General features: G+C 39.2%; 1 protein-coding gene across 9 annotated transcripts in view; it reads right to left on the bottom strand.

Moving 5' to 3' along the window:
* The window catches only part of L3MBTL3 (L3MBTL histone methyl-lysine binding protein 3), a 109,453-nt gene extending 83,545 nt beyond the window's left edge, over positions 1-25,908 (bottom strand). For 3 of the 9 annotated variants that reach the window (XM_081295823.1, XM_081295829.1, XM_081295830.1), the window contains exons 1-3: positions 25,783-25,908; positions 22,062-22,145; positions 2,320-2,436 (exon numbers count right to left, since the gene is read on the bottom strand). In XM_081295823.1, the coding sequence (XP_081151949.1) occupies positions 2,320-2,421 (102 nt within the window). In that variant the 5' untranslated portion in view covers positions 2,422-2,436; positions 22,062-22,145; positions 25,783-25,908. Of the gene's footprint in view, positions 1-2,319; positions 2,437-22,061; positions 22,146-23,821; positions 24,005-24,509; positions 24,529-24,735; positions 24,839-25,782 lie in introns of those variants that run through there. The other 6 variants (XM_081295825.1, XM_081295826.1, XM_081295827.1 and 3 more) reach the window with 6 other exon arrangements.
* Positions 25,909-26,128: the final 220 nt, after the last annotated feature.

Genomic DNA, 26,128 nt, shown 5'->3' with positions numbered 1-26,128 from the left:
CGTTTACTCCATGCCCATTGTTTCACATGCTTCTTACCTATTATTCTGTGTTTTTAAAAGGTGTATTTTTTTAGGGGCTGGGATTGTGGTCAGTGGTAGAGCATTTGCCTAACATGCACGGGGCCCTGGGTTCGATCCTCAGCACCACATAAAAATAAATACCTGAAATAAAAGGTGTATTTTTTGCAGGGGAGTGATATTGGCTAAATTATATTGTTATAGTGTGTGCATGTACAAATATATAACAGCAAATCCCATCATTATGTACAACAATAATGCACCAATAAAAAATGGGGGGAAAACAGCTAACTGAACAATAATTGCAAATTTCTCCATTCACTTGATGTTAAAAAAAATAAAAAAAGCCATTAAGGAATAAAAATACAAGAAAAATTAAGGGAGTGCAGCAATAAAAAAGATACTGTAAAGCCATAAAAAATTGGTTAACTGTTTATATACATTAGTTTTTTTCAATCCTCAATCATTTTTATGGTTGTAAATCTTATTATAGATTCTAAAAGCCCCATTTGACAGATACGGTTTCCAAAGCTTGGGAATTTTAAATAATCTGACAAAGTTCAGGTGGCTCATATATATTTGGCTTTATTAGAACTTGAGAAATATTTTTTCTTACTCAAAAATTTTCAGTACTCTCTATCATATCATGTCCAGATGGACACTTGGAAAGTGCCAGAGCAGATAAAATCCTTAATATTTGTTTAATTCCTTATTTTATAGAGGAAAATTGATCTGAAGAGTTTAATTAACTTGTTGAAGGTCACACAGAAGTAAAATTAACACCCCAACTTTTTTTTGTAAATTTTTAATTGCCACAAAATATTTCTGCATATTTATAGTACAGTATAATAATTCCATATATATATGTATACATATATGTATGTGTACATACGTATATGTATCACACACACACTCAATGTATAATGATCACATCAGGGTAATTAATATTTCCATCTTCTCCAAACATTAATCATTTCTGTGTGTTGGAAATCTTTGGACTCTTCTTTTGAGTTACCTTACAATTTATCTTATCATTCAGTTTTAGTCTAGTTATCAACTATTATGCTATAGAGAGCTAGAATAAATATTCCTATCTAACTGTATTTTTGGTATTCATTTAAAATAAATCAATTTCTCCAGATTTCACTAAACTCATTGCAATATTTCTGTGACAGTAAACTTGAGATGTTGGAACACTGCACTTAATTAAACCTAACCAAACTAAAATCTCAAGTATTTTTTCCAACGACAGCCAGATTGTTCAAATCACCCCACTGAGGATGAGTGAGGGCAGGCTTGGCTAAGATACCTGTCAAACAGCCACGAAAAGGGATTAGATTCCAAGAAGCCTCTATCAGGGGGAAATTTTTCTATTCAAGATAGTTCAGGACACTAAGCCTTAAAGAGGCCAGTCAGATGACAGTCTATTAGGGAGATCAGAAGTTCAAACACCCAAATGACCAAACACAGACAGAAAGTCTAAAAGGCCACCTACAGGTTCAAGGTCTCAGTGATAGGATCAGAGCAAAAGTAAATCAGATATGAGAGGTGGGGGCAGTTGGCTCCCCAGATGGATGCTTGCACAACCATGTTTCACGGTGCAGCACAGATGGGCCTAGAGTAGAACAGGGTCCTGGGGAAAGGGGCAGGGCAAGCACGTACAACAGAAGCAGAATGAAACTCCTGAAGAGGGTTCTCATCTAAAAAAAAAAGGACTATGACTTACAGCGAAGTCCTGTTTTGAACAAGTGATTATACAAAAAACAATTATTTACATTATAAGTAATTTAAGAAAATGAAAGTCTGTTTATTCAGTATTTTAACATTATTTTATCCAGTTTTTAAACAAGAAGGCTAAGACAAATAAAATATAGTTATTCCAAGTAGCAAAGCCCATTACTACAAAATCCAAGAAGCTAAGATTTCTATGAAAATCAAAGTTCTGCACTTAATCTCTTCATCTCTGCCATTTCTGTATTTACTGGCCCTCATGATCGAGTCAAAACTGAGATGATCCTCCTGGAAGCTATAAATTAACTTCTGTAAAATAAGAACATGCTACAGACTATTCTTATATTCTTAGTCTTCTAACTCAAGTAACAAAAGCTTCTGCCAATCCATCAGCATTCCAATGTGTCTTGTAAATTTACTGTTGATGTGTGAGCATGACATAAAACCCAAAGCACTGTGCTTAATGCTTTTCTTATTTCACATATGTATTCACTTAAAAATAAACACATACAGATGTACACACACACACACACACACACACACACAATCATAATAATAAGGAGAGCCTACCTTTAAGTCACTTCCTGGTAAGGTGCCCACTCCATCTTTCCAGTCCATAACACTGAATACATCAAACTCTTGACCACTTGTGCTAGAGGCAGACTCAGTCATGATTTATTTTTTAACCTAGAAGGGGAGGGGAAAAAAAAAGAAATATCACTAAATATTCCACATGCAAATCATTTTTAATTTAGTAATCACTACTTCAATTTCCAGTACACAATTATCTTGATTACACTATCCCATAGTCATAGATCTAATAATAATTGTTAACTGAGCTTGGGGTAAAGCTTAGTGGTAAGAACACTTTTCCTATCACACATAAGACCCAGGGTTTGATCCTCAGCATCTCCCCACTCCAATCCCTATAAAATTATAGGAAAATAATTTTATAAGTGCTATGGTAAAATTGTGCTATTATTAAAAAAAGAAATTCATTCATTCATAGCATATTCATTTAAAACAAAAAAAATCATTCTCTTTGGGTACAGATATTATACAGCAAGAATTTCTTGCCCTCTAAGGATGTTTTCTTTTCTAAGACACTGAAAAGAGAGTAGGTGTGGATAAAGAATAAAATGTATACAGTAGTCTGCCTTTATCCTAGGGATACATTCTAAGATGTCCAGTGGATGCCTAAAAACACAGTACCAAGCCCTACATGTACATTTTTCCCCATACACACATATTTATGACAAAGTTTAATTTACAAATTAGGCACAGTAGGAGATTAACAAAATTTACTGTAAGTCTTAGCAATTGTAGCATATGACCTTTTTTCTTTCCTCATTGAGAATTTTCACCTTTTCACTTACAGGAAACAATTTATGATTTCTCTTTGGCATATTCAAACTGTCAGCATCACTACTCTTACACTTTGGAGCTGTAATTAAGTAAAATGAAGGTTACTGGAACACAAGCATGATGATACCACAGCAGTCAATCTGACAACTGAGGCAGCAACTAAGTCACTAGCAGGTGGGAAGTGTATACAGCATGGCCACACTGGACAAGAGATGATTGATGTCCTGAGCAGAACAGGGCAAGATTTTGTCAATTACTCCGCACACCATTTAAAACTTTTGAATTTCTTATTTCTTGAATTTTCCATCTAATATTTTCATATAGCCGCTGACCTCCAATAACTGAGACACCCAAGTAATTGAAACCCCAGAAAGCAAAAGTGCGGATATAAGGAGACTACTGGATAAAATATTGATAAAAAATAAAGAGGCCAATTTGAGAGTTAAAAAGAACAGGGAAAATTTAGTCCATTATTGACTGTCATCTACACTACATTTATCAATTAAGTGTTTGATCTACTAATGTAACAAATACACAATGTGATTGAGTCAGAAAGTAAACAGATTTATTCAATTCCATTGAAATAGCTGCAACTATGTTGCTTTAAGAAACAGGAAAACAGTCTTAAGATGTACAGCAAACATCAATAGTAAGGCTCAGTTAAGATAACCAATTTGGCTAGGGGCAGTGGTGCCCATCTGTAATCCCAGAGGCTTGGAAGGCTAAGGCAAGAGGATCCCGAGTTCAAAGCCAGCATTAGTAACTTAGCAAGGCCCCAGCAACTCAGCAGACCCTGTCTCTAAATAATATAAAAGAGGTCTGGGGATGTGGATCGACAGTTAAGCACCTCTGAGTTCAATCCCTAGTATCAAAGGAAAAATAATAAGAACCAATTTGGCCAGGCGTAGTGGCAAGCACCTGTAAACCCCAGCTAACCCAAAGGCTGAAGAAAGTTCAAGGTCAAACTGGGCAATTTAGCAAGACCCTGTCTCAAAAATAAGAAAGGGCTGAGGATGCAGCTCAGTGGTAGAGCACTTGCCTAATCCACTCCAGGCCCTATGTGGAATAAAAAAAGGCCAATTTGACTAAACTAATAATGCTTTTATTTTCATTTTTTTAATTACAAAACTTTCCATAATCACCTCATTGGTGGTAATACTGATATTTTCTGAAACTCTCATTTGTTTAATATGAGATAAAACAAGTCAGTCATTATGTGCATATCATAGACAACTGACAAAAGGATCAATGGATCCTAAATTTGAATTGCAAGTATCAATATAAATTCATGATGTATTATGCCTATTTTCCAGCTATCCAATCACTAATCAATGATAATGAGCAGTCTGGTTCTCTGATTTAGGAGAAATTGTATTTAGTTACCACAATCTTCCCAGAAAAGGAACTGATTTCTGCTCAATGGCAGAAAATGTCCCAGATGAGCCTGGGACATCTTGTCAAATAAGAAAGCAAAGAAACTATCAAAGACAAGGGACATCACAACCAAAGAACTTAAGGGCTAATTTGAAGAGGCTCCTACTAGACAAAATAAGGCAAAGTAGTACTCTTACTAGTTGCAATTAATTAAAATACATGAAATAAATTTAAAAGCATGAAGCCAGGCACAGTGGCACAGGCCTGTGATCCCAGCAGCTTGGGAGGCTGAGCCAGGAGGATCATGAGTTCAAAGCCAGCCTCAACAACTCAGTGAGGTCATAAAGCAACTCAGTGAGACCCTGTCTCTAAACAAAACATAAAAAAAGGGCTGGGGATGAGACTCGGTTGTTAAGCACCACTGAGTTCAATCCCTGTATGAAAAAAAAATTATAAATTCATATTAATATTCAAAACAAACAAAAAAGAATATTTCACTGATCACCTTTTTTAGTTTAGGAGGAAACCAACTCACTATTTGGAAAAAGAAATAAGCATTGGTGAATTGTTTGAGATGGAAATTAAAGCTGCTTTTTGCATGGAATTCCATCTTTATTTAACAAACTGTGTTTATTCAGGTTTGGATACTAGGCAAATATTTTGTCAAAAATAAATGAAGTGAGGCTATCACATCAAAAAAAGAAATATTAATTTGAGTATTCCAGGGGAAAAAAAAGAATTTTTGAATACTTATATCTATCACCATGAATTTGACAGCTTCCCAAAAGACTTCACAAAGGAGATAGATGGGTGGTGATAACAATAAATGTGATACTTAAAATACTTCATAAGAAAATTTGTTAACACTTGAATGATATATACAATTCAGTGAAGAAATATTTTCCTCATGACCAATGCATGATGTTACAAAACTACGCATGGATAAGGGATTCATGCAAAATGCCAGACAGACCAAATGGATTTCAATGCCTCAAAATATGAAAAACTCAACTGATAAGATTTCAAATTACATTCGACTAACCTTCAAGAAACCATCACCTGTCAAGTTTTAGTGTGGTATCAAAGAAGAATGTACACTTATTATTGAAAAGACTAGTAAAATATTTCTCTTTTCCAACCCTCTATATGAAGCCATATTTTCTTCATATACTTCAACCAAAACAACAGATTTCAATAGACAGTGCAGAGGCAGATATAAGACTACAACAATCTTCTATTAAGTTAGATATTAAAAAAGATCTGCAAAAATGTGAAGCATGCCACTGCTCTGTTTTTTTTAAATTTTTATCTTTCATAAAAATATACACTTATGTATAGTCTCATGTACTGGGTTTATTGTTGTTATTTTTAAATAAACATTCCAAAACAACCTATTTCTAACAGTAAATATTAGTATGTTATATAGACATGTAGATCTATCTGTCTATATCTATATATCATCCAAACAATCCCTCATTTTTAACCATTTTTAAGTGTAAAGGCAATGTGAGACCAAAAAGTCTCAAAGTCACTATTTTACAGAATAAAAACTTATCTTTTTCCCACAAAGATGAAATTGCAAGGAAAAAACTTGAGGAGGAAAATTGAAACAGAGAAAAAGATATTTAAGATATATATCAACCAATCCCAATATTACAATTCATAGATCTGGTCTGGACCCTGATTTAAACTATTTTTTTTAAATATTATTATATAGGGCTAGGAATATAGCTCAATTGGTAGAAAGCTTGACTTGCATGCATAAGGCCCTGGGTTCAATCCCCAGCACCACTACCATAAATAAATATTTATTTATTTATTTATTTATTTATTTATTTATTTATTTAATATATAGAAGAGGAACTTTGAATACCAACTAGCTATCTGATGACATCAGAAGAAATAGTGTTGCTTTTTTAAAGGGGTGATGCTGGTATGCACTTTTTATAGAGGAGCTGTGCCTATATTTTAGTGATACAAGTGAAATGGTAGAGGAATGCTATAGAGTAAACAATGGGGTGAAATGGTGAAAATAAGACTGGCAACATATAAGGAACTTCCAGATGTAGGTAGGGTCTGTGGCAGCTTATTATACTACATCCTAAGCTTTGTACATGCTTGAAAAATATCTTTCCAAGTTTTTTTTAATGTAATTTCCTTATGTGTGTTTAAAAGGTTAGGTTTGTGGATTCTTTGTATAAAATATTATAGCACTTTAACCATTTTTAACATTAATTTTTCAATAGTCAATAGAAAAAAAGACTACTTGGGATTCCTTGATTCCTTGAGTGATAGCTGTCTTCTGTTGAAAAATTTTAGGTACTTCAATATTCTTTCTTTTTTCTTGTTAAATATTAAAAAAATATGAAACATTAGACATTTCAAAATGTATATCCAGTTTTAATTTGAAGAATCAGATTCCACTATCAGTAACTTAATCCTCAAAACAGGAACTAGGATGTGAAGACATAAGGAAGAATTAAATTAAGAAATTGTAAGAGTATGAAATAAATGAAGACTTGCACTTAAATTCTTGTATGCTCCTCCCTCACCAAATGGATAAAGACCAGCCTTGACTCCCTATCAAGGGATGTAGGAGTGGCAACTTTTTTCTGACAGAGGGTAGTGATAGAATAATTTTCCCCCTGCTGGATAAACTGGGTAAAACCAGAGTCCCTGGTCTTTTTCCTACCCAAAAGTCATACATGTATAAAATTCACAGCAGTAAAATCCTGTCTGTCCAGGAAGAGAAATCTAAAAGCTAACATTTCACAAAACCTGAAGTTAATGTTCATTACGAGTTTTAGGAAATAATCAGAATAGGCTTTTGTTATATAAAATATTAATAATGTTACACAGTGTGTTCAGTCTGTAAGCATATTATCTAAAATTTGTAAAGCTTGTTTCATCCATTTTTTTTTCATTCTAAGGTTTGTGGACTTTTTTGTACAACACAGAAATATTATTACATTGTTTTTCGCATCATCATCTAATTTTGAGGCCACTGGTGGCTTACTTTTTCATAAGAAGTCTGAAACAGATTTAGTGTTTTCAACCACCTTTCACTCAGGTAGAACAGCCTGCATGCAATACTATTTTAAGAAAAGCTACTGCTTCTACGACATCTCAAGACTTTCTTCCTCATTTCACCCTCCCCATGTACGTACGCTTACATACAAACATTCGAAGGCCTTTCACTTCAACAAATCACGCCCAAAAGACTTCAGCAATTTTTTTTTCAATGCTTAGAAAATGTTCTTGCTTTTGTTTTGTTCCTGTAATTACCACCTGCTACATTCCATAATCCTATATGTAACCTGTATTCTACAGGCCATAAAAAGCAGGTAGATAGGAGTTATAATACAAGGAATAGAGTTTCTCACTCTGCAGAAAATCCCACCCCCAATCTCTTGTTAAATGCTGCTGAGATTTCCTAAGAAAATGTCATAAAAGTGCACCACGATGGGCCTCTGTGCTTTCAAACAAGATTCAGCATTTTTCTCCTACTTTCTGAGTTCTAATGGTCTCTGGCCTCTACTGATGTCAGACAATGCAGCTTTTGGGTTCAGACATCTACCAAATGTATCAGTGGAGCTTTCAGTTTCCCCTAATATACATGTTATGGCTGACCGTGGTAAAAACGAAGGCACTGATGCCCAGCAGGCCCCTACCAGTGCCCACTACAGATGTCTTGCCAAGGAACTGACGACTTCACTGAAGACAAGGGCCATTGCTGCTAACACCAATACAAAAGCACTATCTTCCCAAAGTATCTTTTTTTTTTAATTTTAATTTTTTATTTTTTAGGTGTAGATGTGGTGCTGAGGATCGAACCCTGGTCCTGCCCGTGCTAGGCGAGCGCTCTACCACTGAGCCACAATCCCAGCCCAACCAAAGTATCTTTTTACAAAACAATTCACTTCAGCTTTCATTCATTTTTATTATAATCTTCTTGCCCTAGCCTCCAACCAAAGGTCTAGAGAGCAGCCTAAATGACATATGATACTATCCACAGAATTACCTCCTGTATGTCTCTCCTACCCCATTCCAAGTCTCCAAACCACAGCTGTGCAACTTGACTCTCCCTGGAGATAATTCTATTGGATGAAACTCCTCACTTTCTCATGTAAACAAGTCCCTGGCCACCCCAGTCTACCAATACCACTTTTGTTAGGTGGTAATGAAACTGGTTTTTTGGTATTGCTTTGTTTTGTTTTTGCACGGCTGGGGATTGACTCTAGGGCCTTAGGTATGCTAGGCAAGTACTTTCCCACTGAGCCACGCCCCTAGGCTACTTATTGATATCTTACATTTAAAAATCCTATGTTATGTGCATGTACAAATATGTAACAATGAATCCTGCTATTATGTATGATTATAATGTACCAATAAAAAATATGGAAAAAAATATTACATTAAGGTGCTGGGGATATAGGTCAGTAATAGAGAATGTGCTTATTAGCACACACAAAAAACAATTCTGTTATCAGACTATAGGGAAACAGGACTTCTCATATTCCTTGATGAAGGCATTATTAAGTTGAAACAACCATTATGCAGATCAATATTCAAGATCATAACCTCCAACTCAGCAATTATACTTCTAGAAATTTATTTTATAAATACTTGTGCATATATGTATAAAAAATTATATACAACTTAACTGTCCATCAATGGAGAAAAACTATAGTAAATTCACACGATGATATATAATGCCACTGTGAAAGACAACAAGAAAAAACTTCACACCGTAATAAAGAATTCCAAGACACTATTAATAGTACCAATTCTACACAAGGTACAAAAACTGCATGCTACACTTTATATAAAACAAAAACAGATAAATATAATATATATATTGCTTATATGTATAGACCAACTCCAGAAGGATTTGTCAAAAACCACTTCTATATCCAAGAAGCAGCAATGGTTTGCTAAAGGACAGTCATGGGAGGAAGCCTTCTCTTTGCACATTTTTATGTCCCTTTTGAACATATTTAAATTTTTCTTAATTATAAAAATGTAAGTTTTTAAATCCTGTTTCATGTTTATTTAAAATTATGTTATAAGCTGGATGTGGTGGCACATGCCTATAATTCCAGTTACTCTGGAGGCTGAGGCAGAAGGATCAAAAGTTCAAGGCCAGCTGGAGCAACTCAGTTAGATCCTGTCTCAAAATAAAAATAAAAAAGGGTTGGGAGTATAGTTCAGTGGTAGACTGTCCTTCGGTTCAGTCCTCAATACCACAAAAAATTTAAAAATAAGACATGCCTTTTATAACATACATATGTTTATCATGAAATTTGTTAACTGATGTCAAAAACTGAATCTATCACCTAATAGTCACTAAGGGAAATCAACTTCTGCAATGCTGTTGGGTAAGTTTACTAGTAGGTGTTAACTATATGTGCATGTGCATCAACTCAACAGCTGAATGGGAAAAAGAAGTGTAGGGTTCACTCCTGCACAACCAAGGTATGCATTCCCAGACTGTATATTGATGGTTTCTACTATTCCTGAGTGACACCTGAGGTTCTCGTGACATTTCATAATTTTCCGTTTTACATAGACATGAGTCTGAATCACACATACCATAAAGAGGGGCAGGGGCAAGATAGTCTGGCCTGGCCAAGGTCCAGTTACACTCTTAGTCACAGTGCTCCGTCTTAGTGCTGTGAACACTGTAAATAAAGTGATAAAAACTCTGCTTCTTTTTAAGAAATGAAACAAACAGAATTAACTGCTAGTTGAGTCTAAGAGTTGATGACAGAATGAGGGGAATATGGAAATGTTTATGAAAGTAATAGGCCCTAGCCACAAAATAGAAGTTTCAGATAAATTAAAGACTGAAATGTCAAAAGCAATGACTCAGACACACTGTGTGAACAAAACTACCAAATGCTCCAAAAGTAAATCAGTAGAAAATACATGTGAATTTGTGTCAATAAGTTCTCCAGAGAGTACCAATATCCCTCATCAAATGAGAGAAGCAGTTAAGGGTCTAGAAAGATCATTTAAATATTTCAGGTAAACTTTTAGTAATTTTTTGGAAGGAATTATGTGCTACAATGTTTTTTAAATTTTGAATTGTAACTGGCTTGGGCCATATCCCTCACAAATGTCAAGAATCTACTGCATCTAATTTTGACATAAAATGAGTTTATGTCCTTCATCATTCCTCCCTCATACCATTTCTTTGCTCCTGTCTGCCATGAGTGGATAACAGAGAGGGTCGGTGTGAGGGGCACAGTCTCCCTATGTGCTGAGCTCCTGCTGCAGACTCAAAATGAGGAGCCTGCCTGGGCTGAGATGAGGAGAAGTGACCTAACAGGACACGGCACAAAGCAGAAGAGTGGGCCCTGTCTGCACCCCAAGAGTCTGAGCCTGCAGATATGGGGAAAAACAAGGATCACTGAGAAAAAGCACTAAGAGTAGCCTATTCCTGCTCAACCCATCATTCTCCCCAAATTATATTTAAAAGAACAATGAGTTGATGTCCATTAAGACTAGCTAAATAGTTGTAATTATTTTATGTTTTCTTTCTTTAGAGTTGCATTTTATAGCTTTGTAGCTAATTGGTGCAAATTCAAAATTAAGGTACAAAGATACTGTGGTTATGAGCTGAGAGTATAAAATGGGAGTAGACATTACCTCAAAAGCAGAATCAGATTAAAATTCTAAGAACCAGAATCAGATTGAAATTGTGTCATTCAGATAACAGGCATGAGATATCAGGCCTGGTGTTGATGAACTAAGCCTTCCAGATTTTGGTTAAGAGGGCAACTTTATCTTCTCTAAAGAGCAAATCAAGAATGCTAACGCTAAAATCATTATCATGCACACACACACACACAAAAATGAAAACAGTATAGAAGAGGAACATGGCAATGAGAAAGGCCATCCTCCACTGTGGGAGTCAAAGGCCTTGATGCCATGATGATTACAGTTAGGCCATTAACTGAAGAAGGCTTTTGGTTTATTTCATAGAAATCATCAGTTACCAACCAAATGCTACACCTGGCACAGAGAAACACACTCAAAAGTCCTTAATATCATTCTTCAGTTATATCAACTAAAAGGGCTCTCACTGTGACATGCAGAACTGCTCTGAACCCCCATCCTCACTCTCTTCTGGCTCCTTGGCATCTTTCAAAGGCACGAATCAAATGACTTCACGAAGTATCCTTCAGACCTGCTGTACTCTCACAAGTCCTTTCCATCCTTTACCCTTCCCAAAACTAGTACTTTCCACTCCTCCTCTTCATTCCACTTCCCAAAGTTTGACAATTGCTTCTTCTGTGACTGTGGATGAGTTAGTCACTTAATCAATTTCCCCTCTGTAAAATGTAGAGGATCACAGAATCTTTCTTTACTGAGTAATGGTGAAGATTAGATAAACCAAGTAATACGTTAGCTATCCTGTAGACAACAGTCAAATATAATGTTAACTTCTTATTATAGTTATTGACTTTAACAATTATCTGGGTTCATAAGAAGAGCTCCTTAGCAATCAAAAAATTAAATAGCAGTTTTTCTTTTCAACTCATTTTTAACTTAAAATTAATTCAAACATTTATTAATTTACTTATTTTTGCAGTACTAGGGATTGAACTCAGGGATGCTCTATCAATGAGCTACATTCCCAACTGTTTTTTAACATTTTATTTTGAGACAGGGTCTTGCAAAATTGATAAGCCTGGTCTTAAACATTTTATCCTCCCACCTGAACCCCCTGAGTCACTGAGATTACAGGCATGCATCACAGCACCTGGCTAGTCAACTCATTTCAATAACATCCAAGATAGTAAGTCACGTGTGTTCAAACCTACATCAGAAGATGTCAAGATTACTATGTTAAAATTAGGTATTATATTATTAATGATATTAATAATAGCTCCAGAAAGACCCCCATTTTTGTCATAAAGCAATCCATCCGAAGTAATGTAGAAAGATCTGCCATGTGAAAAAGGCCTGAAGCCACCCAATCCCCAGAGAAGCCCCACATGTGGTCATGAGCTACCACACTGGTATGACTCCATTTAAACAAGACTAGATGAAACACTAGGACAATATTTCCCAAAGTCTGCTCCCCAAAACACAATTTTTAGAAAGCCATTCATTCCTATCCCAGATAAAATATTCAGTGATAAAAGACATGCAATTTCCCAGCAGCCTTTGGGAGATGCACACTGGCTGTGGTGCAGACACCTGTGTAGCACTAAGTCCACAGTCACTATGGACTTATAATCACTGTCACAGCACACTGAGTTCTACAGAAACCCCTCTGTGGAAAATAACATGAAAGTAGGTAGTGTTTTACAGAGTGGATGTCATTCATCTTCAAGTTGGATGCAACTTGAAGGATGCTACCTTCTGACTTAGCTCCCAGACTGCAGCCATGTGTGGAATCCTATGACGTCTCATACTGAGGCATGTTCTTTTAGTTCAGACTTGAGAAAATAATGCTGAAAAAGATATGGGCCCTGCATCCTGAGACCGCCCTACAGCTTTTGATGTACTCTGTGATGGTGTCCTTTACAACACCTAAGGACCCAACATTTACTAAGAGAACTCCGTGTCCACCAATACAAGGCCAAGTGGGGTAATCAGACTAACCCATTAACACTGATACACATTAAAGGAACACGGAGATGCTGGGACAGAAGGGGTTCCTTAATGCCTTGTCATATTAAAGGATCTCACCAATACCAGCCTACTTGACCTCCACAACTCTTTCAAGACTGATAAGAACTATTTCCTCATTTTACAAATAAGAAAATTAAGAAATAGACTTTTATCTCTTAAGACGGAGCCCAGGATGCTGTAATTTCGTCAACAGAGAAGACAATGAGATGGTGAAAGGCAAAGGCTCTGCAGCCACAGCACCTGGATTTACATCCCAGCCTCGTGATTTACTACGACCTGTACACCATAGGCAGGGACCTCCCCTCTCAAGCCTTAGCTCCTTCAGATGTAAAGTGGATTAAAATATCTACTTCATAGAGATATAAAAACTTTTTTAAAAAAATTATGCAAGTTGGAATGCTTTGCACACAGAGGACACTCAGTCTATAAGAGTTTCAGTGATTGTGAACAAAAGAAAACAATCTTCTCTCCAGTGTCCATGCGCCCTCCAACCACCAGGTCACCAGGTATGTGCAATAACAGAGGGCAGGAGATGATACCTGTGCAAAGGCCAACACCTTGGCTTCATTAAGCCCTATGTACATTTTCAGGAGTCCAGAGATTGGGGGTGGGGGGAGCAGTGTTTAAGAAAACTGCAAGACTCCGAGTTGTCACGGACAAGTAGATTTCAGAGTGGATTTGGGAGACTTTGTATCCTAAATGTAAGATCAATAAGCATTAGCTTACCCACGTTCTTCTAAAGAAAAGAACATTTTGACAACCAAAAAATAATAATAATAAAAATTAAGATAAAAAAGCTACCCCAACTAATTAGGCCATTGGCAACTTTACTGTGATGTTTGTGCTCTGAAAACATTGAAACCTCCTCACATGCCAACAGTGGCTCCTGAATGCGCTTCAAGAGACAGACAGCGGGTGCAGAGGCAGACAGCATGCACTGGAAGGACCGCGGCAAGAGGCTGATATGAAGAGGAGAGAGGAAAGCTAAGGATCCTCCCCACAAGGCTCCAGTGACCCGGCCAGTCTTTCTCTACACAAGCCCTGGTTTGTGTATGTGCACCTAAGACATGAGGAGAAGAGGCAAGGAAGACAGCGTGGATACCCTGATTATCATCACACTGTGTCATCACCATCTGCATACAAGAAGTACTGATGGAGACCTTGATTAACTGGGCTTTATAATCCCTTGTGAAGATTCACAGTAGGTATTGATAAAGGTTATCAAATGAATGGATGAAACAGGGGAAAACACGACAGATTAATGGAGAGGAGGGTAAGAAAGACAGGAAATCAGAAAAAAAGAAATTTATTTGTCCATCGGTCTCACATTCCCCAGTGAAAATTCCAACTAACAACTAGGCTGCTAAGTATTTATTTATTTACCTCCTTGGCAGAAGCATAACATCACCACTCCAAGAAACTCTCCTTATTTAAGCGTCAGTGAAGAACACATCAAAAGAAGTTAAATTCAAACCTCTTAAACGGGCTTATTCAATAAGAATGAGAAAAATCCAAACTAACACTTGAAGCATCTTTCAACAAACACATATTGCTACAAAGAAAATTTTTCCTTTCAAATCAAGCATGATAGATACCAGCTTTGATATTCTACTTACCCTGCTTGATAAGAACTCTGAATCACACACATATTGGAACTGAGATCTGTGGTAAAGAGATGTGAAATTTTGCCCTGAGGGCCCAAGTTCATAGATTTTAAGCTGGCAAACTCTAGATTATTTCAATGTGAGAACGGAAATCTTAATCCTATCAAGAACAAAGCCTTCAAAATCTGGGTCTTCTATTCTCAACCACGCGTGGACAGCAGATCTTGAGCGTCAACTAATCCATCTACCTTTAAATATAAAATCAGCAGGAAGAATGCTTCCTCCTCAATGCTTTCTCAAGAAAGCGCCCACTTGACCTCCTCACCATACTCTAGTGAGAATGGTCCTATTTATAAGGTGGCAATGGTTCATCTGATTTTTCATCTATGCTGCCATGGAGATGGTGTGCAAAGGAGTACACCAAGGGTAACTTAACAAAATCTCAACTTCCTGCCCCTGTTTGTTACTGTTAAGAAGGATGAATTATTGAGATTCTGTAACCTCACCTACTGACTTCCTCTAAAAGAGGAACAGAAAATGAAAAATGCCTTTCAAGAAAAAAAAAAATGTACACAGAAAGTGAAATCACACTAACTGACACTAACAGGCCTATGGCCTATTTAATACACTCTCACCAAATGCTTTTATTTGAAGTTCATCTTCAATGTATGCACTACAAGATATCTCAATGTGACGCAGAAATTTCTTTAAAAATGTTATCTCATCAACATACTACACTAGAAAGATAATAATAGAAATTTTACACCCATTAGAGGGATTCAAAGGCCATAAAAAGAACAAGAACCTGTCTGACACAGATATTTCTATGCTTCTGCTGCATATGCATGAATTTAAATTTTAAAAGAAAAACTAAAAGTAGTGCCTTGTTCTTTTTTATTTCCCTTCATAAATTTTTTTCAAAAACACTAAAAGTGGTATCTTCTTTTACTTATTCTGCTTCATACTTTTTATAGAACATAGAGCTAAAATTAAGATTTACACTTGATTTCTCTTATGTCATAAGTTAGATTTGATCAGATTTTATTTCTCTCCCAGAAGTCATGCCTACAGCTAATGTTGATAATCATTTGTGACCAACCTGCTTATCAACATAAGCCTCAAGTTCACCAAATATGACCACAAATCAACAGGGTGAATTATTTAGATCATTTAACAATCAGACCAAATTGACCACTTAGAAATTTCAATTCATTCTTCAGGGTGCAACAGTGTAACACATGGGGAAAAATACAAAATATTTCCTGAACATCCTATTAAAGAAGGTTGGCAGTACACAACAGATTAATGTTCTAAAACCTGAACAAATTTAATTCCATAAATTTATATATAACATAAAGCTGTTGTCCCACCTTGAAAGGGCTGGGACAGTATAGGTGCTCAAAAAATTTTACTGAATAAAGTTCAAGTTAGGAGAAACAAACAGGTGTGGTGATGCACACATATAATTTTAGCAACTTGGAAGTCTGAGGCAGGAAGCTTACAAGTTCAAGGCCAGCCTGGGCAACTTAGTGAGACCCTGTCTCAAAATAAAAAATGTTTTAAAAAGGGCTTGGGGCTGGGTGTTGTGGCTCAGTAGTAAAGGGCTTGCCTAGCAAGCATGAGGCACTAGATTCAATCCCTAGCATCACATAAACAAACTAAATAAACAAAATAAAGGTACTATGTCCATCTACAACTAAAAAACTATTAAAAGTTTGTGTGTGTGTGTTTTGGGCGGGGGGTGGGGGGGTGGGGGGGGAGGTGGGGGCGGTGCTTGGGATGTAATTCAATGGTAGCATGCCCCTGGGTTCAATCCCCCATATCCATTTGAAGAAAAAAAAAAAAAAAAAGGAAAAGTTTATTACCTCTAATCAATGCTTGTAGTAGCATCCTGCTAAGTCAGACCCAGATACCTGGGTGAGGCACACAACAGGGAGAAACCACCCAACCAGGCAAAAGAGACTCCGTTCCACCATGCAAAGATGGCCCCTGGCTCTCTGATTACAGTAATTCAGAATTAGTGTATTGTTTTGAGTATCTTCTTATTTACATTTCATCTTCATTTTTATTTTGATTCTAGGATACTACAACTGCCCTTCATTCCTCCCCATTATAATCTCTGTTTTATTTTCTTACTTCTTTTAACAATCCTAGCTTCAGAGTAAATTCCATCAACTTTTGAGTCCCCTCTGCAAACTTAGATCCCATTCTTTTTGATGACTGCTTTATAATGGGTTCATGAATTAGACCAAGGAGGTTTTTTTTGTTTTGTTTTGTTTTGTTTTGTTTTTGGGGGGGGGGGTTGTTTTGTTTTTTGGTAGCAAGAACTGTACCCAGGGGCATTTAACCACTGAGCCGCACAGCCTTTTATCTTTTTCATTTTGAGACAGGATCTCGCTAAGTTGCTTAGGGTCTCACAAAGTTGCTGAGACTGGCTTTGAACTTGCATTCTTCCTGCCTTCCAAATTGCCAGGATTATAGGCTGCACCAAGGCACCCAAGGTATTCTTTTCCAAACAACTCAACAATGAATCTTCTCAATTCTTGGTTTAAAAAAGGAAAGGAAAAAAATAAAAAGATGAATTTTATTCCCATTTATTTTTCTTATATTTGCTCATTATTGTTCATCTTAGTATAAGCCATGTATAAGAGCAAATATATTAATCTGAAAATGTGTTTTCTTTGAAATAGCCTAGGAACCACTGTTTTGAAAATCAAAAACCTAAAGATAAAACAAAATAATCCCATGTCAATATCATTTTACCTGGTTCTACCCCTTTCAAACAGCATAATATAAATATAGACAAGTTACTAAGTATCTCCAAGCATGAGTTTGCATTAATAGAAAAAAAATAATAATACCCAAAGTTCAACATTAGTGAAAGTAGTAGAAATAATACCTCTTGCCTAGAGCAATATGTGGACATCCAGAAGGTAAGCACTAGGTATTTGGGGGGTGAATAAATAAATAAGTGAATGAATAAAGCCTGAGCTTAATGCTTGACATTCAGAGAGCACTCAAAGTATACTTCACCTTAAATATTAATACTATAAGTGTTTTGCAGAGGTTACTCCACCTGCCCCATCACTATCACAGGAACATATGTTACCACAGTATTACCATGGTACCCATGACTTCATCTCTACCATTCACACATATTTAACTGCAGCTTTGTTTTGTAAACTATCATTTTATGTATATGATTTATCTCCCCAGATTATAAACATGCTGAAGCAAGGACTGATATTCTATTTCTTGTAGTCCCAACACATTCATTCATTCAATCCTACTCCAAGTGTTGACTGTGTGGAGCACTCCCCAATATCGATTTGCATAGTATTTGTTGACTCCATACAAAGTACTGACTGTAAATATGACAGAAACAAGAATAACACAGAAGGCATTTTACTGTATTCATATAATATGCATGCAATCCTTACAATAACCATCCAAGCCCTTAATTCCAAATCCACTTCTGAGGAAGAAACTCAACACCTTAAATATTACCCAACTTAATTCACATTCCCTTCAAATTTCCTTGTTCTTTCCTCTAAACTATCCTGTTTCCTAAATGGGGATTTCTTAGAGCTAATAAATTAAATTTAGTTGTTAGGTACCAATTCCTGGTGTTTCTTTCCATCTGCTCCCTGCAATAACTGCTACAATCAACACTAACTAATCCATCATCTCTTCTATTGACTCATATCTACATACATCAACTAAGAAACTTGACACAGTCAAGAGAAATCCTGAGAACATCCCCACTGGATAATGAAGCCCTTAAGAAATGTATCTTCTGCAGATCCCTTGAACTTCAAGACATCATATAAATAGAGTATCTTTGGGGCTACGGGTGTGGCTCAGTGGGTAGAGTACTTGCCTAGCATGTCCAATGCCCTAGGTTCAATCTGAGTACTGCAGAAATAAACAAACAAATAAGTATATATTTTAATACATATCTTCACCCATATTATAATCACCCCAAATCCCTGTGAGGAACAAATACCTCAATAATAGCAAACAGGAACAGTAGTAATGAGATATTCACCAGAAAGTCGCCTGTCGACGCAGTGATCAAAGAGAACAAGTCAACCCAATCCATCATTCTCAATCATATTTCAGGCATTCCTTGACAAAAGGTGAAAAGCTGCATACTAGCTTCTGAAGGCTAATCATTAAAAAAGAAATATCCTGTACTCTGCCACATGTACATGATTACAAGCCAGGGTCCTGCATCGTCCAGCCCCCAAATCCATGTTTCTTAGCTCAATGGCTTCCACAGCTGCTAAAACTCTTTTTCTTTTTTGCTAGTACCATGTGTAATTGTTACAGTATTATTAGTGGAATTCAGAGCTATGGCCACTTCTGGAGAAGATCAAGAAAACTCCACAAGGGCAAAGATCTAGTCTTTTAGAATTCATACTATAAGGATGGACAAAAACTTGGTAATTAACTAGAAACACTGCTGGATGGATCACTCAGTGTCACATCCTTGAAAACCCCAGAGTACTCTCATCCCACACCACATAAAATAACTTCTGTAAATATCCCATCTTAACTGCATCTACAGCAAATCGTGTTGGTTGAAATAGTATATAATTCTTAAAAATAAACTAGCAAACAGAGCAGGAGAAATTATTCAGGAACCAACTCTCAATTACTCAGGGACTAATTAAACAGGACATATTTCTTCTTTCCTCCACTAATGGGTTTTTAAATTCGTAAAACACTGATTGGATAATATATAAAAGAGAGATGAAATAAAACTAAAACATGCCAGAGTTTATTTTGTCAAATTCAGAATCATCAAATTAAATATAATGACAAATAGTACCTGTGAGGTATTTTTCCATCTAGATTTTAGAGACATGGCTATAATTAGAATGTGGTAGCAAAGGGGTCTAGAAAACAGGTGGGAAGAGCCCATGTGGATCTTTACCTAAATCCAGTCATTCACGGGAATCATTTTCTGGTCTACATAATTAGTTTAAATCACAACTAGCCCAGATACCTATTTTCTCATTTTCTCATTCTCTTTTCCCAGCAGACTCACGCAACAAAAATATTAATTACAGTACGTGAATTCCCTTCACACCTACTCTTCTTCTTTAACCACCCTACCATTTCCACAATTAGGCAACATTTTAAAGTTTTTCTTTCATTTGCCCCTTCTCCTTATTAAATGACTAGGCTGGGATAAATAAATTTTAGGCTTTGTACCCAGTATCATGTTAGAATATGTTCCTCCCCTCCAAGAGTCAATACTATCAACGATAAGTTACTTTTTGCTCGAGGAAAAAAATATTGCTGGAAATTTTTTGACAGGTATATATAATGCATATACCAGAAGCCAATCTAAAAACTTTGGCCAGGAATTAAATTACCATGTTCTGCCCTAGACGACCTACCTTCTGCCCATCACAAAGCCTGATAAGGCACAATGATAATATAACCACCACATGTTTGAATAATTCTTTAAAGTTTTCAGAATCTTTTGTTATTTAATATTTAGATTTTTTAAAAAAGTAACTATTGTTCCTATTTTCCAGATGAAGAAATCTAGGCTAAAGGAAGTAATATGACTTACACAAGGTGATATACATTAAGTGACAAAATTCTGTCTTCTGATGCCTATTCTGACATTCTATCCAAAGCTATAATGACTCTCCCAAAAAGAAAAACAAGGGCTGTCTTCAGCTCAGCATGTCCAAACATGAAGCTCATCTTTCCAGGAAACACCTACTAATCTGCTTCAACCCTACTTCTGTCTGCATGATCTTGTAGTTGTCTTGCCCCATGGGTCTCCGCTGCATTACCTACACATTTACAGAGACCACATCTATATACTTCATAATGACACTACTCAAACCAACCCACAAGCAAAAATGACAATAAGCTCCTGTTAAAAATCATTTTCATACTGGTAATTTTTGGTTTGACTTCTAGACCATACCTGGCCCAATGATGATTATTAGTCTTGCTCAGAAAAGTAAGTCTAATCTCTGTTACATTTTCTTTGTGCTGAACAATTAGTGACCCAATTTAGTACTTACAGCAGAGAAGGAAGGAAACAAGCAGAAAAGGAGAAAACAAAGTTAAGGAGGAAAAACAAAAAAAGCAAAAGAGGTATTAACAGTAGAAACCACTATGTTCTGTCCCACAAATGGTTGCCCCCCCTGCCTAAGAATAATCTTGGTAGGGGGGCTGGGATTGTGGCTCAGCAGTAGAGCACTCACCTAGCACATGCAGGGCTCTGCATTCAATCCTCAGCACCACATAAAAATAAAATACAGGTATTGTGTCCAACTACAACTAAAGCAAAATATTTAATATATATATTAAATATATATAGAATCTCTTTGTCCTGAGAAATAGGTCCTAGACTATGGAAAGTAAGCCCCTACCCTCCAAATTACTAAAAAGACCATACTGGACAATAATGATATTCTCCATGGAGATATATTCAAATGCTGACAAGACCAAGGTAACTCACTGGAGCCTCACCATGACTCTATGCCATGCTATCTGGTACACCTCAGCCCTATTTGGATTCAAGCCATAGAAGTTACTTAAATGTTATTTAAATACTCCAAAACTCTCATTGTAAATTTTACCTACAAAATTTTACTACAGACCCCCCATCTCACCAGTCTTAAAAGTTCGAAATCTTATGGCTGGACATATAGCTCAGTGCTGGAGCCGTAGCCTAGCATGTGCAAGGTCCTGGTTCAGTCCGCTATAGCACCCCCCTCCCCCAAAAAGTTCTACAGTCTTCCATATCACTATATACCTACATAATAGTTACATTATTTTATAATTCCAGTTACCCTATTTTTCCAAATTCAAAGAATAAAACAATTTACTCTCAGAAAATGTGTTGAAATGCTAATTAAGAATCCACTAAGTAAGCCAAGGGAGATGGCTCACCAACTGAGGAGGCTAGCTAGGGTAGAACAATTACAGGAGGTCAGCTCAGCATCTTAGCAAGACCCCCAGAAACTTAGTGAGATCCTGTCTCAGAATTAAGAAGTAAAAAGGGATTGGGGTGGGGGGTGTATAGCTCAGTTACAAAGTGCCCCTGGGTTCAAACCTCAGTACTGAAAGAAAAAAATCTAGGAAGTAAGTGGATCTCACAATTATCCAGGACAATTTCATTCTCCCTATTGTTTCATTCAGCTCTCAATCACTTTCACTCATTCAAAGAAACCCCCACAAACCTGTGCTTTTCTGCTAACCCTGGCCCATACTCTCCTTTCTGATTTCCAAAAGCAGCTTTTAGCATTTAAGTACATCAAGCAATTTATATCAACAAGCAAATCTTACCTTGTGGTGGTGAAGAAACACAGAATTGTCTGGTGATCTTCACAATTGCTGTGCACCCCAAAGACTTCTTTTAAGAATCTAGCACTGATTTTAAAAGAGGAAAGTAAAATCAAAAGTACTGTCATCAAAAAGAAGCCTTCAAATCCACAAGTAATGAGTTCACATTTTCAAACACTGACATGCATAATTCCACATTCTACCACAATTTTATGTTAAAATAAAATAGTTCCAGATAAAGTGAAACTGATTTTAATCATTTATATCCTAAATTCACCCAATGACAAACAGATGAAAGTTTTTTTTTTGTTTTTTTTTAAGAGAGAGAGAGAGAGAGAGAGAGAGAGAGAGAGAGAGAGAATTTTTAATATTTATTTTTTAGTTCTCGGCGGACACAACATCTTTGTTGGTATGTGGTGCTGAGGATCGAACCCGGGCCGCACACATGCCAGGCGAGTGCGCTACCCCTTGAGCCACATCTCCAGCCCAGATGAAAGTTTTAATTTTAATTTCCTTCATTATTTTTATCTTTAAAATACTTGAAACTTGACAAAACACATGCTGGCAAAAGACTAGATATTACCTAAGCAGTTTTTACCCACATATTTCAGTGTATTAAATCACAGATTATACAAAGTATTAATAAATAACGTTTTACAGTGAAACAAAATTACAATCTAACTAGAAAGTTCTACTTATTTTGACTATATAACTATATAGTTAAAAAATGAAATACTAGCCTTAAGTTATACTTATGGGAGAATAAAATGACCAATTCATATGAAAGGCAAATTTCAAAGATCTTTTCCATTTCTTCCAAGTTTTAAACACATATTTCATTTTCTATTTTTATTAACATTCAAAATGAAAAGTGTCTGCTTTGACTTGTGAATATAAATTGATGGAAGATACGAACGATGACAAATACAAAAACAATTGTTTCTTTTCCAAGGAGGGCCCAATCTCAAAACCCAGAATAAAAGCAAAGTGCTTTTCTCATATAAGCCATGTCGAGTGGAAACTACGGCCCTGAATCCTCAGAATTCATTGCTCTCGGATTTAACAAACTTTCTATTTCTGATCAGCATCTTTTCACACAACATCTGGCTGCTCGCTCAGGTCCTCTAATTACTTCCACGTCTGAACGGGCTACGTAGCTACAAGTAAAGGCCAAACTTTGCTCTCGGCCTTCCGAACTTAAGATGCGTTTAACCACTAGAGGTCTCCCCTTGGCCAATTTTGCATGTTCGCTATTTTGCTGCACTTGAAACTTTCCGGAGAAATGCTTTCTACTCGAGTCAGTGTTTTTCTAAAAACTTGCGCAAAAATCCACGCGACCGAGATAGCCAGTACAGAGACTGTCGTGCTCCCAACACTAATGAAGACATCACAAACCACGATCTAGAAAAATCAAAATGAAAATTCAACGCACTGGCCCGAGCCGAAGCCCCCCCCCCCAACCCCAAATCTTATTTCTCATCTCAGTTTCCCTTAACTTAGAAAAATTAAAAATCTGTTTTTGTTTCTGTGCACTTTGAATGATCTCGAATGCATTTTTCTGGCCGTAGCCCCGAGGTGGCCAAGGAGCGGGCCAAGGGATGCAGGGAGGGGGAAGGGCCGTGCTCACGGCGCCCGAGGAAGTTGCATAAGGAAAGAGACTCCGTTTTTCGGGTCCCCACAAAAAATCGGCGGGGAGGGGGAGGAAAAGGAAGCGGGGTGGTGGCGGCAGGGGGACTGAGAAGGGAAACCGAAGCGACGTTTACCTTCGTCTCCCCGTGGAAGGGTGGGGCAAGAGTCGGTCCACGCGACCCGGGAGTGCGGCTCGTTACCCCTACCTCTCTCCCAGCGCAGATGGACAGACAGACACCCCCAATCCTGCGCGGGGAAGGCGGAGAGGAAACCGCCCGCTTTTAAACTTTCTCTCACGGTCGCGCTGTGGGCCGTGCTCTAACCAGAACCGGGGGTTAAAAATCATAGGGCCTTTTTTTTTTTCTTTCAAGGTAATTAAAGTTTTACCAGTCCCGAAGTTGCACCCTCCCCCCGCCCGTGCCACCGCGCCCCCTCCCATTCCAGGGCTCTCAAGTTTTCCTCCTCCTCCCCCCACCAGCTCGCGGGGCGCGCGGCGGATGCCTCTGCTCCTGCGCTTCCCGATCCCCACCCCCGCCGGCCTCTACTTCCCCCCGCCCCGCCGCCGCGGCGCGAGGACGGCCCGCCGGGCCCAGGACGCGAGTGTGCAAAGCCCATTATTCCGGAATGGCACACGCACGCGGCGCGAGGCGGGCGGCGTCCCCGGCTGCGACCCCGCTCGTCTCCCCAATATAAGGCAGGCGTAAACAAGTTGCAGGAACAGCAGCCCCGCGCCTCCCCCAAGCGCAGCCCGCCGCCCCGGCGCGGCCGCCGCTACCACAGCCGCCGCGGCCGCCGCCTCCCGACACACGCCCGCGCCCGCACCCGGGCCGGCGCGGCACGGCACGGCGCGGGCGAACGCCGCGACGGCGCGGGCTCCCGGCCCGGCCCGCGGCCCGCGCCCTCCCCCGCGCGGACGGCCGCCGCGGCCCGCGCCGCCTCGCTTCCCGAAGCACTTTCCTGCCTCGGGCAGAAATAAACCGGAGGGTTTATTTTTGTGCAACTTTCCCAAAATGGCGGAAATTGGAGCTGATCTATATGAAATTCTCACACACTCGGTCGGGAATGGGGAGGCGGCGAGGAAGCAAACGCAAACTCTCGGCCGCCGAGCCTGGCCGCGGGTCCGTGTGTGTGTGCGTGCGTGTGAGTGTGCGTGTGCGCGGTGGGAGTCGGGGGAGGCCTTTCCGCCGCGCACACACAGCACACGCCGGGGAGACGCGCCTGCACATTCAACCAGTCCATTCTCCGCAGCCCGAGCAGGGAGAAAGTGGCCCGGCCTCTTTTCCCACTGCCTGGGTCTCGGTACTTGTACTTCTCGCGCTCGCTCGCTCGCTCTCCGGTGCGCGCCCGGCACAAAGGCCACACGGGCGGAGGGGGCCGCAGGGGCGGCGCGCGGGGCTCGCGCCTCCCGCCGCACCGATCCGCGGCCCCGGCCGCCCCCGCGCCCCCCGCCGGCGCCCCTGCCTCGGCCGCCGCGCTGGCCGCCCGGGTTGCGGCTCCGCGGCGCCCACCCGGACACGCACCCCGGCGGAGCCCGGCGCCGCCGCGCTCCCCCACCCCGCGCCCGGTGTCATGAAAGCGACCAAAGTGACAAGCTCGGGGGGCGCGGGGGAGGGGGCCCACACGCATCCCGCCGCCTGCGCGCGGGCGAGAACCCGACGCGGCCGTCTCGCCCCGGCTCCCTTCCGCACGGCCCCCCACACCCTTCCCCGTGTGCGCGCAAAGAAAAAAAATACAAGTCTCTCCTCCCCCCCATTTTTTCCTTTCTCTTTTCTCTCTCTTTTGTTCCTCTTTCACACTCGCACTCACTACTTCAGAGTGAGATGCCCAGAGACTCCCCCTCCAGCCGTTTCTGAGTCACTTGCCCACTTTTTTTCCCGGGATTAAGTTTTCTCCTCTTTCCCAGAGGCGCAGAGAAGTGGGGGAGAAACCCCTTCTGTCCTTCCCCTCCCCGATCTGTTTCACAAGACGAGGGTGCGCTTCCTTCCCTCTATAGGTCTCTTAACTTTCATCCTCACCCAGAAAAATAAATGAATGGCTTTTGCATGGACAAATCTTCAGATTAATTAGAGATTAGATCCGATCAGCCGCTTCTTACCCCCAAATTTTCTCTTTTTTTTTCTCCGTCTCACGAGTAGTCCTGACAAATGGTCCAGGGCTGCGGGCGCAGTGCGCATGTGCGCGTAGAGTCAGGGCTGGGGAGAGGGGAAACTGCGCTGGTGCCGGTGCCGCCGCCGCCGCCGCCGCCGCCGCCGCTGCCGGGGAGGCTCGCTCTGGCTTCCCTGTTAGTGCTGCTGCGCCTTCGCCGCTGGAAAGCAGCAATAAAGCCGCTTGGCAAATGCAGCTGCCCGCAGATACTGTTTCAGGTGCATCTTTTCGAGATCCTTGTCACCGGCTCGAAGCGGGCTCAAGAACAGTCTAAACAAATGTGAAAGACTGCTAAG

Source organism: Spermophilus citellus (genome assembly GCF_964194105.1).
Source record: "Spermophilus citellus genome assembly, chromosome: 5".
NCBI classification, from domain to species: Eukaryota; Metazoa; Chordata; class Mammalia; order Rodentia; family Sciuridae; genus Spermophilus; species Spermophilus citellus.
The sequence above is the reverse complement of the archived record's forward strand: the minus strand, read 5'-3'. Positions and strand labels throughout refer to the sequence as shown.